The sequence below is a fragment of the Dromaius novaehollandiae genome, chromosome 1 (genome assembly GCF_036370855.1).
Source record: "Dromaius novaehollandiae isolate bDroNov1 chromosome 1, bDroNov1.hap1, whole genome shotgun sequence".
In the NCBI taxonomy this organism is placed as follows: domain Eukaryota; kingdom Metazoa; phylum Chordata; class Aves; order Casuariiformes; family Dromaiidae; genus Dromaius; species Dromaius novaehollandiae.
Genome location: NC_088098.1, coordinates 72,214,861 through 72,228,149, shown reverse-complemented (window position 1 = coordinate 72,228,149; position 13,289 = coordinate 72,214,861). Strand labels below are relative to the sequence as shown.

Below are 13,289 nucleotides of genomic sequence, written 5' to 3'. Positions count from 1 at the left end.
GACATTTCAAATAGCACTGAATACCTATATTTAGGCAACAGAGTTGAACATTCCTGTGTGGTTGGTCCAAAACAGTGATTTGCTCTCAGGCCCACAGCAGTTTTGGCTCGAAAGGACTGGCAAACTCCCTGCTAGGCCAAACTCTAAAGTCCATTCTCAGAAAAATTTCCACTCATCTAACGAACGTCAGGATGTCATTTACCAATAGGAAACATGATACCTCCTTGACTAAAGTACCTTAACTAGGCAATTAAAACATGGTGTAAAATAGCTGAGATAAACAGGGCCTGGGAGGCAAAGGATTTTGGCCACGCATTTGCTGCTCAGTGCCAGGTTTCAAACTCTCCAGAACCATGTTTTCATGATGTTAAAATGTGCAAGTCCTCTATATGATAACTCCATTGAGTCCTATTACAGACCCCAGGATCAATGCTTTTCACTTAGCCAGCACGTGGACTGGGAGCCTTAGCTTCTCTCCTGCATTAGTGAGTTACACCCCTCCGATTTTCAGTATCTAAGTAGGATACATTTTAATGTAGTCCAAATTTGGTATTTAATATCTGTATTTTTGGCAGTTTTCCTGTTCAGGGTCTGTTTCCAGAATAAGGGCTATATTGTTCTGGCACCCCTCCTACCCAATGTGGCCTCAGCAGCGCAGCAGCACTTACTTCCCTCTGTTTCCTTCCCACCGTCACCTTTGCTATTCTCAGTTTGGTGTCACCTACTGCTCAATTCATTCTCCTCCAAGCCTGGGTCTGCCACCAGCTATCAGACTCCTTTCATGCTAAGTGTGTAATAGAAAGAAGAGACAAAGCCAGAATATTCAACATAGTAAATAAAAAGAGGAAACTCTAGGATGATGTAACAGTTTTCTTTACGTGCTACCTGGTAAAGCTTTTTATGGCTTGACTTTAAAGACTCAGCATTTCTGATATCAAGAATTTATTATGTTTAGGAAAAGTGAGATAAGGCTAGAATCTGTGAATGTGGGAAATTAAATATGAGCTTGAAACCTGTAGCTTATTACTCATTTCCAGCAGTCTGCACGTTCCAGATTTATATTCTTATCGCTTGAGAGTTAGTATTTGGTTGTGCTGTTAGACCTGGGTCAATCGTTGCTATATTTTTTTTTTTTGATCCAAACAATCTGTTTGTTGGAAAAATATGCTGGGCGACCACTGCTACTGCTGAATTTCAGTGTAACTAAGGGAGTAGTTTTGGGCATGGAAAAGTGTGGGTGAAAAAAACGAAAAAAGTGGTAATAGTTTGACTCTTAAACCCTTGGTTGAAATTAAATTTTTGTTTAAAAAGTGCACAATATTTTTAAGAACAAGAACCTTGCACTTGAAGCAGTCATTCTTTTGAGCCGGACGTTTCGTTCGGCCACCAAATGTGAGGTTTTGCGGGCTGTTATTTTGGTGGGGGCAGCGACCTGAAGCAGTGCTGAGTGCCATTACTTGCTGGTGAGCGTGCGTCTTGCAGCTTGCGCGCCCCGGCATAGTGCTGCGTCCCCCCAACAGCCCTGGCGGAGAAGGGTGATGCGGGGCCTTGTCCCAGCATGTGGGCGGCAGCGCTGGCCCTTTTTGCTCAGGTGAGCGCTGGGAGGTGGCACCATCTCCTCGCTCCTCCTGAGCAGAGTCTTCCAGGGCGATCTGCTAGTTTGAGGTGTTTCTGTTAAAGCGGTGGCAATTTCCTATGGAAATGCCTGCGGTGGGAATACCTGAGGGGAAGGGAGGAGGGAGTAGGGTTGTTTTTGGGAGACTGGACTTCATTTCTAAAGTTTGCATGTCCTAAAACAGGATGACAGTAGTGGCCGTCACACTGAGCATCGCCCCTTGAAGGTCTACCGTGCGCTCTGCCTCCCTTACGCCTCCTTCCCCCGTTGGCGCCCGTGGCTGCGTCCCCCAGCCCCCTGCCCACCCCGAAGGCCTGGGGCGGCAGCGGGGAGGGTCCAGGCGGAGTTAGGAGATAACTACTGGGGTCCCCGGCGCTACCCTCCAGGCACCAAAGGTAGCCAGGGTCCGCGGGGCGCGAGGCCGCCAACGGTCGCTCTCCCCAAGGGGGAGGGGCGGCGCTGCTTGGGGGCGGCGGCGGGGAGAGGGGGCGCGGGGGCGGGCAGGGAGGCGCGGAGCCGGCGGCGGGAGCGGGGAGGGGGAAGAGGAGGAGGAGGAGGGGGAGGGACGTGGCGGGGGGGCGGAGGCGGAGGCGGTGCGGAGAGCCGTGGCGGTCCGCGGAGGGCAGCGGCGCCGCCGCGCCGCTCGTGTTAGCCTGCGCCCGCCGCAGGGGCCGCGGTGATCGCTGCGGCTGGGCCTGGCTCGCCGCCGCGCCGGAGTCCGCCGACCCCTCCCGCCCGCAGCGTCCGTCGTCTTGTTTTATTTTTTGGGGGCGGGGGGAAGAAGTGCGAGACTAACTGAAAATGAGCCAAGATGTCTGAGAAAATGTCCAGCTTTCTGTACATCGGGGACATCGTGTCCCTGTACGCGGAGGGCTCGGTCAACGGCTTCATCAGCACGCTGGGGTAAGGAGCGGGCCGGGCCGCCCGGGCCGGGCCGGGCCGCGCGCGGCGGCCACCCGCGGGCACCGCGGCGGCGGCACAGGAAGCGGCAGCGCTGCAGCGGCCGCCTCGGCCGCGCGGAGAGCGAAGTAGGAAGTGATTTTAAAAAAAGAGGAGGGAAGAATAGCAGTAATGAAAAGTTCTCGCGGGGGAGCGGGGCCGGGGGTCGCCCCCTCCCCCCCCGGCGCCCGGGAGCGGGGCCGTAGCAGCGGCGAGGGCTCGGCGGCGGCAGGGCTGCGGCGCGGCGCTGCAGCGCCCAGTCAGCGGCGCAGTCCGGGACCTTGCCCGAATACGTGAAGGTATTCGTTATCTGGAGCTACAGCTGCCGAGTTTGCTTATTTATTTCTTTTTATTTCTTTTTTTGTTCGTTTTAGCTTATGTTTGACAATTTTTGTCGAAGATGTGAAGGGCAAAAAAACTTCGCTGTCTTACTCTTCAACTTGTTCAGCGTGCATCCCTTTAATTCTGGCGTGTGTTTGCCTTAGGTCTTATCTGTGGTTGTTAATAATCAGATATTTAATCATGCGGGTTGCTTTTTCTGTTACCTGTTATATTTTGTTTTCCTCCCCTTTGCAGAATGGAAAGATGTAGTTTCACTGTGGCTGCCTCAATGAGCTGCTTTTGCTTATGTGAGGTTTTTATTAACCTTGAACACTTTAAATCACCTTTTTGGAATCCCAGGCAGAAAATCATGATGAATGCCATGAGGAATACATTGATACCTTTCTTAAAACCATCGCTGCGGTATGGTTGTAGTGGCATTTCCCAAGGGTGCAGTGGTTCCTTCTGATGTTAGTAAGAGAGCTGCAGTAGTTTCCGTGATTTTGTGATACGTCCAAAGTAAGCATGTCCTTAAACGTGTTCGTCAGTGGAAATGTCTCCTGCACTGCATGAATCATAGCAATTCAATTGACAGAGCAGCTCAGGCTTTAGCTGGATATCGGTGTGATTTGTTGCTTAAACAAGAGCTTTACCTTGAGAATAAGAGTTGAACAAATACATTCCTTATGAAGACTGTGTTTTGATTCTCTATTAACTAACGTATATTGCTTGGATATTGCTCTTGTGTGTCACCTTAGACTGGCTGTATCCTGAGAGCTCTTTGCTGATGTAGGGTGAAGTAAGGAGAGTTCTAAACTTCTAACAGTGAATGTTCACTCTTGTGTCCATGTCGCTTTGAATAGTAGTTTCGGAAAAAAGCTGGTGTTCAAGGTCTCTTATATTTTTTATTTTATTATTACTTACCATCCTTGCTGTTCACTCATTTCATCTGTTTACAAACATATTTCCGTGGTCTGTTCGGCTATTTGTAAATTCTGTGCATTTTCTATTTGTGACTCTGTATTTTGTCTCACATCTCCTTTTGTTCTGTTTGAGTCCTGTCATTTAAAATACTATCTGAAAACCTTTTTTCTGCAACTTTTAATCATTGGGTGTTGTTTCTCATTCTTGTAATGCGTTTCTTCTTTGTTGGCATAATTAGTTACTGAGTTGTTTGGTTTTGTTTTTATGTTATCTCCTGGCTATGCTCTGTTATCTAGTAATCTGGGGAAAGCTAAATTTGCCGTAGTTTACACTTACTTATCATCATTTTTCTTAAGAGATGTGCCTCCTTCCAGAGGGTACGTGCTTGTGTGCAGTTCCTGACGTTTGTGCTGTGACTGTGACACCTGCGCTGTGACGTGGCTATGCGTTGCTTGGGCACGTGTTACTGCTCTGATGTCACAATCTGGAGTTTGTTGGTCCCTCTTATATCCCCCTGCGTTTGGGCAGAGCTTTCACTCCCATCGATGGGGAGCCAGGATCAAAGCTCGCCTAAGGCACTTGGGAGGTCTGCAGCAGGAGAAGTAGTTGAACGGCGCCCCAAGTGAACGCTCTAACGCGCAGGCTGTCAACTGTCTGAGGCTTTCTTTTAGTAAAGAGCCCGCTAACCCTTCAGTGCTCCACACCCATGGTGCACCTCAGTTTCTACTTCCCTCCTCAGGAAGGGGAAGCCTCTCTGGCTCCCTCCTTTTTATTCTCTGATGAAGGAATCTGTGGGCTGGAGAAGGCACTACTTGGGGTCAGACAGGACTCTTGTATCTCTTCTTCAGCAGCAGGACAGGAATTCAGGAGTCTTGACATAGCTCTGTTAGCTCTTCAGTACAGCTTTTTTGTGCCCGGCTCCCTGGCACAGGAGAGGCAGCTGCAGAGCCAGAAGGCTGGAGCTGAGGAGCTGAAGGCCTTGAAGGAAGTGTGAAGTCACCAGTGGAAAACTCCCACATCTACTCAATGGCAATGTTGACCTCTCTGCTGGTGGTACAGGAGTTTGGACAGAAATTTAAAGTTGCGATGCCAGGTCATGTTATCTGTGCCAACCATTACAATCACTGCCTTGGGACTGGCTGCAGCAATGCAAGAGGCAGCAATGCAAGAGGCAGGCACACCAACAGTAAGTTCAGAGAAGATATTTGTCCAGCTGAGCGTTTGGTGTGCAACTGTTTGTGAACCCTGCCCCCTGCGTACCTGCAGGTCCTCTGTTCAGAGCAAGTGGCACCCCATCTTCCAGAGATGCCTCTTATTTCTGAGGACAAAGTGGAGTAAGTCCTGGAATGATTGCTTGCTTGCTTGATTTGACTGATGCGGGTCTTTGCTTTACTGCTCTTGCCTGTATTGCTCAGGGTGCTGTTTTGAGAGGTGCTAGGAGAGGATGATAAATTGTCATGTTGCTTACTCTTGAGTTCACTATTAAGTCCATCAGAGAGTCTAATGCAGCTGCAAGAACTTTAAATCCAGCTCAGGTCTAGTGATTCTGAAGCAGGGAGAGAGTTCTGTTTACTTTAAGCTGTCAAAGGCTAATTGTTTCTTAAACAAAGCATGAGTGAGGCCGTTCTATAAATAAGATAAAAAGTGCACGGCACCTCTCCAAGTGGAGAGGTTTATCATGTAAGTGGACCTAACTGCTAAAAGAATTTGATGAATTTAACAAATTAGTTTTGAAGAGGAGATTTCTAAGCAAAGTTTTTGGTTTGTGCATTTTGAATATTTTTGCTTGCTTGCTAATGTAGCAATTTTCATATGCTCAGTTTCCCCAGGAAACTTAAAACCAAGAGGAAGATGCAGCTGAGCTATGAGTGTAGGATCTGCTTAATACCTGCCAGAACAAGAGTGTGGAAATCTTCCTCTTGTGTAGTAGCCAAATGGTGTAGAGAACTCCTTCAGGAGATGGGAGATCCCAACTGAGTTCCTTTTTTGGCCGGATAGAGTTTGCATCCGTGTCTCCTGTCCCATATCCAGGAGAGCATGCTAAGAGATGGTGCTAGCTGAAGGCAGGAACACCTCTCCACGCCTCCCTCTACCAAAAGTGTTCAAGGTTTGCTGGAACAGGGAGATTCTGGAAACAGGGACCAAAAGGTTGAGGCACGTCTGTGAGGAGCAGGGAACCTGCGTTCCTGTCCTCCTCTGAGAACCATTTTGTTATTTACTATAAACAGATGCTGGATGAGAAACAGACTCAACTCTGCTTTCAGATTTGATCCTTGTTAGCCAGAAGAGGAAACTGAGCCTCTCTTCCGCATCTAGGGTTAGCGTGCGAGCTGCTGGATGGGGGCAGGGGCAGGGCAGGGCAGGGCAGGCAGGCAGTGCTGCTCCGAATTCTTCCTGTTGTATCCATATTTTAGAAGAAAGCAGTAGTACTTGGTTTTTGAAAGAAGAGACACAAACACCTGTCTTCTGGAGGGTGTTCCAGACTGTGGATCCCAAGGGGACAGGGGCACCTCTGAGTAATTTTAAAGGAGAGGGTTTTCAGGTTCAGCATTTCTATTGGCTACTGTGGGTTTCCAGATATCTGCAGTACTGAGAGTCCAAGCAATTCCTGACTCAGTAGTCTGCCTGAGTTCGGATCCTGCTGAAGTGCTGATGTGTAATCTGGCTTTTCTTATCTCAAGGGTTTGTAAGCCTTTTTATTTTTTTCTTTTTCCTTTTGAAAAGGGGAACACTTTTGAATGTGTAAACTGATAGTCTTGCAGTTTAGTACAGATTTTGGAGAAAAGAAACTTCCATCCATGGGTAATTTTCTGCCACTTCAAAATATATTTTGTTCTAGATTATTGGACTATGTTGTCCTAACAATGTTTTTCACAGGTCACTTTGTTTCCACTTACATATTCTATTCTAATCTTAATATTTTCATTATTCCTTTGGATTTGACCAGAACTATAATTTAAAATAAAAAAAAGATAAGATCTTTTTCCCTTTTTGAGTTCTTACAGTGTCTACGCAGTTTGAGGCTTTACATCACACAGGAAATGCATGACGTCGCACAGGTAGCGTGGCATTGTGAGATGTCCTAGGCTAATATCTGAACCTTGAGACTACCTTTCCCAATATTTTGGCAGTAAGTGTTGGCAATGAATTAGAGCTACTGTTAACCACTTTTTGGTATAATGAGGGGAAAAAGTGTACTTGGTGGGGGAGGTGGAAAAGAAAAGTAACAATAACTGCCAGCATCAGCTGTTGGAAAGTTTGACACTGGACCTGTTACTCACCATCAGTAGCTGCATTCCTGTCTCACCTCCATAAATATGCTCCTGTGCTATAGCAGCTAGAAACCTCATGGAACAAAATTAATGGAGCATGCAGCAGGAGCTGCCTGTTGGGAAATGTATGACTATGGATGATGAGTGCCAAGACTTATTCCTAATGAGCAGCAGAAAATGTATTCTAGAGTATTCATATTCATTGCCTTGAATTTAATGTTGCTTTGTCTTGCACAGCTTCTCTTAATTCGTAGGAGTGCTTGCCATAGCTTTCTCATTTGAAGTGAGTTGCACAGTTTTGCTCAGGTTCCCTAACCAGGCTCCTGTGCGTTAGTTGTCTTACTGAGCTTGGACTTCACACACAGATTGAATCAGTCTTCCTTGATGAAGAGACAAGACTAAGTAGAAAGTGTTCATGGAATGGTGTAAATCAAAATGTACAAAGACCGTGCAAGCTAAAACATGTCTTCTTGGTGGCCTAAGAAATGGTACTGAGAGAAAAGATGTAGTGACTGATTATGCTTACAATACACCAATGTAGTATTTTCATCAGTGCACCCTTCTCTCATACTGCCTGAAAATATGAGCTATGGTTAAGGAACAGAGTATGTGTCATTTAATAGCCAATTTTTCTTTCTTTTGTCTGCTGACAAAATGTAATTAGTCAGGAAAGAATGATAAGCCTGAAGAAAGTGAAAGCTGCCCTTTCACAGCATAAGTTAAAATTGCCCCTAATTTGATTTTGATACATGCAGAATCAAATAATACCTGGAAGAGGAGAAGGAAGATGAACTTCAGCTTTGCTTTGGGCAAAAATACTTCTATGTTTTATTACCTAGGTCCTTTATCCTCCTGCCTGACAATGCCAATGACATTTGCTGGTTTTGATTGTGAGTTTCTGAAGAAATTTTCTCTGCTGTGGAGGATTAGTGTTTTCAGAAATATGTTCTCTGTGCGGTCCTCCTAATGCAAAGCCACTGGTTTGAATTCTGCAGCTACTTTGAATTTATGCTCATTTAACTGTGAGCACAATTTGGCCCATTTTATGACGCTGTTCAGCTATGTGGTGTGTTTCTTTTCTGTGATAACTTTCTGAAGCATAAGCTGTATTATATGCCTTATTAAATACCTTCATTGATCTTGCAGTAAATGCCACATAAGCAGAGATGTAGACATTTAAATAAAACTGTATCTTGCATGCCTCAAAATTAAATGCATTTATCAAAGCCTATATCCTCTAATTATCCACTCACATTAACAGTTAGGCATTGCTCCAACTTTGCTGTTCATAATGAACTTATTTTGATGCTCATCTCAAATATTCCAACAGCAGTGCCATCTTTAGATAAACAATACCACAAAGCTTTTCATAAAGCATTCTTATGTGAATACAGCAAGTAATGAGCCCCAGAGGTGGTTGGTTTGTTTCAGAAAATGTACCTGCACACAGAATGCAGCTTGAGCGTGAAGGAACATAGGATTAGACTTAATTACAATATTATGATTTATGAAACTGTACACTGAAATGTAATCTCTTTGGTTCAAAGAGCTCATTATCAAAGGACAAATAGAAGTGGACAGAAAATTGGGGCTAGCCAAAGACCCAATTGATGTAATATAAAAGTGAATTTACCTCCAAGCAGTGTAGCAGTGATGGAAATAAGAGTGGACTTGAATTTTAAATTAAGACAAGTGGTAAGGCAATTATAACTTCACTAATTCTCAGTTGGGTTATGGGTAATGTGGGAAGTAGTGGGGAAAGAGAGGGGAGATTGTTTAATGTGCGTGACTTTCAGTCATATTTGACTTACATAAATAGGGATTGACTGAACAGTCTTTACTCTGTGCGGTTCTCTGACTCATTTGGAATCAAGGTTGTCCTAAATTTTGAAAGTACCACAGGAAAAAAGAATCAAATCAAGCTTTGACGTTTCTATCTTGGAGCGTTATCTTATAAGAAGCACGTAAACCTTTGGTTAGTGGGCTTATAGGAAGTGTTGTGTTTCACTGAACCTTGAGTTGTTCAAAACCCATTACCCTTTACTGTTAATGGTGCAGATTGCTATTGTTTGACTAATGTGTGAGACTGTTTACTATGAAATATCACAAAGCCATGTCCTCTGTGTGTATCTAGTGTTTATGAAAGTCTGCTTTTTACTTGCTTTAAAGGTCTGTTATGTCTCATATGAAAGAGAGACCAGTGATGTTCAAGTGTAAGCTGGATATGCTTAAATAGGGATGTTTATGGAAAAAAAATGGAGGAGAAGGGAGAATGAATGGTAGTTCAACATATTACTTTTTTTTTGTCTGAGTGCTACATTTTTATCACTTATTCAGAGAGGAATATTTTAATATATTAAGGACATAAATAAATAATTCTTATGACTGATTCTTTTAAACCTTCATTTATGTTATTTATAAATTGGATTCCATCTCATTACTGAAATCACTAGTTCCGCTAACACATATGTGTCTAGACATTTCTTGTCATAGATCCTGTTTTCAGCTGTGCGTAATGATGCTAAGCCTTGACTGCTTGGACTGACGATAGGTGCCTGAGACTGGATGTTTTTGTGTAGGAAGGTTCAGTTAAAATGGCTTGACCATTTCTGAGAACAGGAGTGCATTGGTTACCTGTTTTTTAAAGAAAACCCCCCACCTTGCAGCCATGTGTTGAGACTCTTCAGAAGTTGTAGCACAGTCTTGAAACCCACTTCTCCAGCACGAAGGGTTTGCCTTTTCTGCCCCTTTGAAAATTTGCCCAGTTTTGACAGCTATGAGTTGAGGAAAAATCTTGTTTAGACCCCTGGTGCAGTATAGGCTTTTCTTGAAATTGTGTGTTGCCTTCTTGGTGTCTGCTTTTTGCTAGAGGGCAGCGAATATTACCTGGTAGAGGTAACTTCTCTGTGCTGATACTTGGCACTAAAGGGCCCCAAACCTGACTTTGGGAAATGTATCTCAGTTTCCAGGATTTCCAGCTTCCCTTGCTGGGAGGCACAGAAAAGCTTTGTTTGTCCTGCTGCTTAGTTGTATTTCCTGTCTCTGGAGAAGTAAAAAAAAAAAAAAAAAAATCATCTTTTGCTACCTGAGTTCACTTTAAATATAAAGACAGCTTAGAATTAAAACAAGAAGTGACATTTTAGGAAAGTAAAGGTTCTGATTACAAATTTGGAAACAAAGTTAAAGGAGGAAAGCATAAGACTAAGAAAAAAACAGACTTAAAACATACTTGTTATTCATGTCCCATATTACCTATTGCTTGAGATTTTTGAGGTCTATTTTGGCTGCAGCAGCCAAAATGCTGGATCAGGAGTAGGCTGTTGCTCTAGTGCTGTCTTTGGGACTGCCTGTCTCTGCCTGAATCTCTGTCCACCTTTTCATGCTCTCTTGTTTGCTGTTTGATTTGATTGCTGTTAAACAGAAATGCAACTTTGTCCGAAGCATGTCTGGTTTATCGCTTCAGAGGAGAGACTGTACCCTAAAGCATTGACCTGGCCGAACTGTGTCGTGTCTGTGCGAGGGCTGCTGGGCTGTCCTGTGACTTACCTGAGACCGAGCCCCTTTTCAGAGCTCCCGGAGTGCTGGTTCTTCTACCCAGGCTCACCTTACGATTTAGCGAGTTTAAGTGAATTGTCGTTATAGACTTCTGTGAGCATATTTTGCGAACAGCGTTCCATCTGTGCTTTTTTCCCCCCGTTCGGCAGTTTGCCTTCTGCACCTTTAGTTTCAAGCATCCTGTTGTGCTGGTAGGAAATTTTGGCAACTCTAGATTCTGCCTGCGTTGAACCTGCTCCAGCCCTTTGTGGGCTTCACAGGTGAATAATCTGAGCAGGATTTTCCTTGCGGTTACTTCTGCTTGCTGATGAGAGACCACTGGGTTGCTAGACTGCAGTAAAGAAAACAGAAAGACCGTCTCCCCTCTGCTTTCAGTTCTCCCCTTCTGGCATTTGGATAATGAAGAGGAGGTGGCAGCAGAGGGGTGTGTTGGTGAGTTGAGGATGAGGTAGTAAAGAAATCGGAAGAGCAAGGGTCCAAGAGCAAGGGTCTGTGCATGGAAAGAGAGAGATGTGTAATGGGAGCTGATGTACATCGTGTAGGGGGTGGCATGTGTTGGAAGGGAAGTAGGACTGAACAGGAATAGAAGAGCATGGCCAGTTGCTGAGAGGTCTGCAGTCCCCTGCTGTCAGAAAATAGCTATGAAGGTTATTGGCAAATTGTCTTATTTCTTTTCAGATGACTCAACATAGAGGAAGGCAGCCTGTGATATTTCAAATGGTAGAGGTCTGTGCTACATGTCTAGAGTGCCAAAGTGGTGATGACTGCAGTTGAGGCTACTATGGTCCCAAAGAATGGAATATTTGATTTTTCAGGGTTTTTTTGGTGGTGTTTAGGAAAATATATAATACTGCCTTCCCTAGGAGAAGAGCTGAATTACAAAATTCCTCAGAAAGCAGGAATTAGTGGTTTTAAGGTTGCCTATGCTACCTTATTCAATTCTGTGTAAAAGCGTGATACAGTGTTTAATGACATGATTCCGATATTATCCTTTGTGCTATATTGCTGACTTGCTAGGTGCATATGATGTCCAATGCTTTTGAAACAACTTAAAGCTTATATAATGAATTATGTAATCTTCATATATAATACATTTTGGACTGATAGGTTCATACAAAGTGCCCCTTTAGGTTGATCACTGCCACTTGACAAAAGGCATGGAGTTGGAATTTATGTGAAAATATTTGGCAAAAGAAGACTAGAATAACGTATCCAAGCATGGTTAGTATTGTTTGACAATATAAATTGAACTTATTACAGCTCCACTCTGTACAAAGAACAGGTATCAAAACAGTAATCAACTTTTTGTTCTTTGACCTCTGGCAGATAAAAATCAATCTTGTTAAAAAGCCCCAAACAACCCCCTCTGAAATGCAAGCTTTTTATCTGAGTCACAAAATATAGAAACTTGTTATGATCCAAAGCTTGAACTTGTTATCTTGATTTTCTTTTAGAGGCTTGTTTGAGTTTCAAACAGGTTTTTTTTTTCCTGTATTTGACATATGCAAGTTAATGAATGTTCTAGAGGGAGTGCATGTAGTTACAGGAAAGGAAAACAACTGCTTAAACTTACAGTAAGCCCCAATTATTTCAACTTATGTGCCCACAGTTAAAAGACAGAAGCACGGGGCTTATGTTTATTTTTTTGCCCTGTGTAAACGTGTGCTAGTTTTTTTGTTTGCAGGGCAGAGGTAGGTTAAGCGAGACTCCCAGCCACCTTGCTGTCTTTCTGCCTCAGTATGGTGGTTCTGATGGGAGCTGGAGGAGCAGCAGGCAGAAGGCACAGAAGAATCCCTACCTTCCCCTAAGGGACATGTTTGATTTTGCTGCGGGGATTTTTGCCTGGCTCCTGTGTGTATCTACATCTAGATGCCTGTGAAAATTTGTGTAATTGTACGACTGAGTATTGTGATTTGGAAAGCTTTACTGGGCAGCTATAGAGGGCAGCTATATTGAATGTGACCTGTATAGTTATCCTAAGCTTTGTAAGACATGACATTCATTATTCATGAAGTCTCAACTCCCAGGGCTTTTTGAATTTTGGATATCTGCAGCTTCCATTTCAGAAAAAGTAAGTTGCTGTCCCCCGTGGACATAGAGAAAAGCTTGAAAACAGGAATGGTCACAAATGAAAAGTACCCCGAGTTTATTAGTAGATTTGTTCCACTAACTTTAAATCACAACACCTGGGTTTGGCAGCCTGAAAAGTGATATATGAGTACTTGAATGTAGAAATAGTGCTTTTTGCATGACCTTGTTGATAGCATTTTAAAGCGAGCTGCACTCAAATTTCTGAGGAGCTCTCTAATTATTCCAGATAACTAAATCAATAGTGTGCTTTGCTAAAACATTCTCAGTCACCTTTTAAAAGGACTTTAATATTTTTATTGTTCAGAAACAATAAGTAAAAAAGAGGAAAATAAAAGTGATGCATTGGGGGAAAAACTGAATATCAGTTTTGAAAAAAACTAAGAGCAGATCTTTCTACAGATACGAAAGGTGAAAAACGTGGAAATGCATCACTAAGCAAATTTATTTTTTTGATCAAAGAATAAAAGTTGTGAGGCTACCTAAAAAGTTAAAAAAATTGTTTTCCCCTTCATTTAAAAAAAAAAGACTATGCTGAGTGAAAAAGGTTAACTGTCTATTAGTACTATTAGCTT

At 43.5% G+C, this 13,289-nt stretch overlaps 1 protein-coding gene across 4 annotated transcripts in view; it reads left to right on the top strand.

The window, feature by feature from the left end:
* The first annotated feature begins 2,163 nt into the window (after window positions 1–2,163).
* ITPR2 (inositol 1,4,5-trisphosphate receptor type 2) overlaps window positions 2,164–13,289 on the top strand; it is a 272,287-nt gene continuing 261,161 nt past the window's right edge. For all 4 annotated transcript variants that reach the window (XM_026114016.2, XM_026114015.2, XM_026114017.2 and 1 more), the window contains exon 1: window positions 2,164–2,518. In XM_026114016.2, coding sequence (XP_025969801.2) covers window positions 2,427–2,518 — 92 coding nt within the window. In that variant the 5' untranslated portion in view covers window positions 2,164–2,426. The remainder of the gene's footprint in view (window positions 2,519–13,289) is intronic.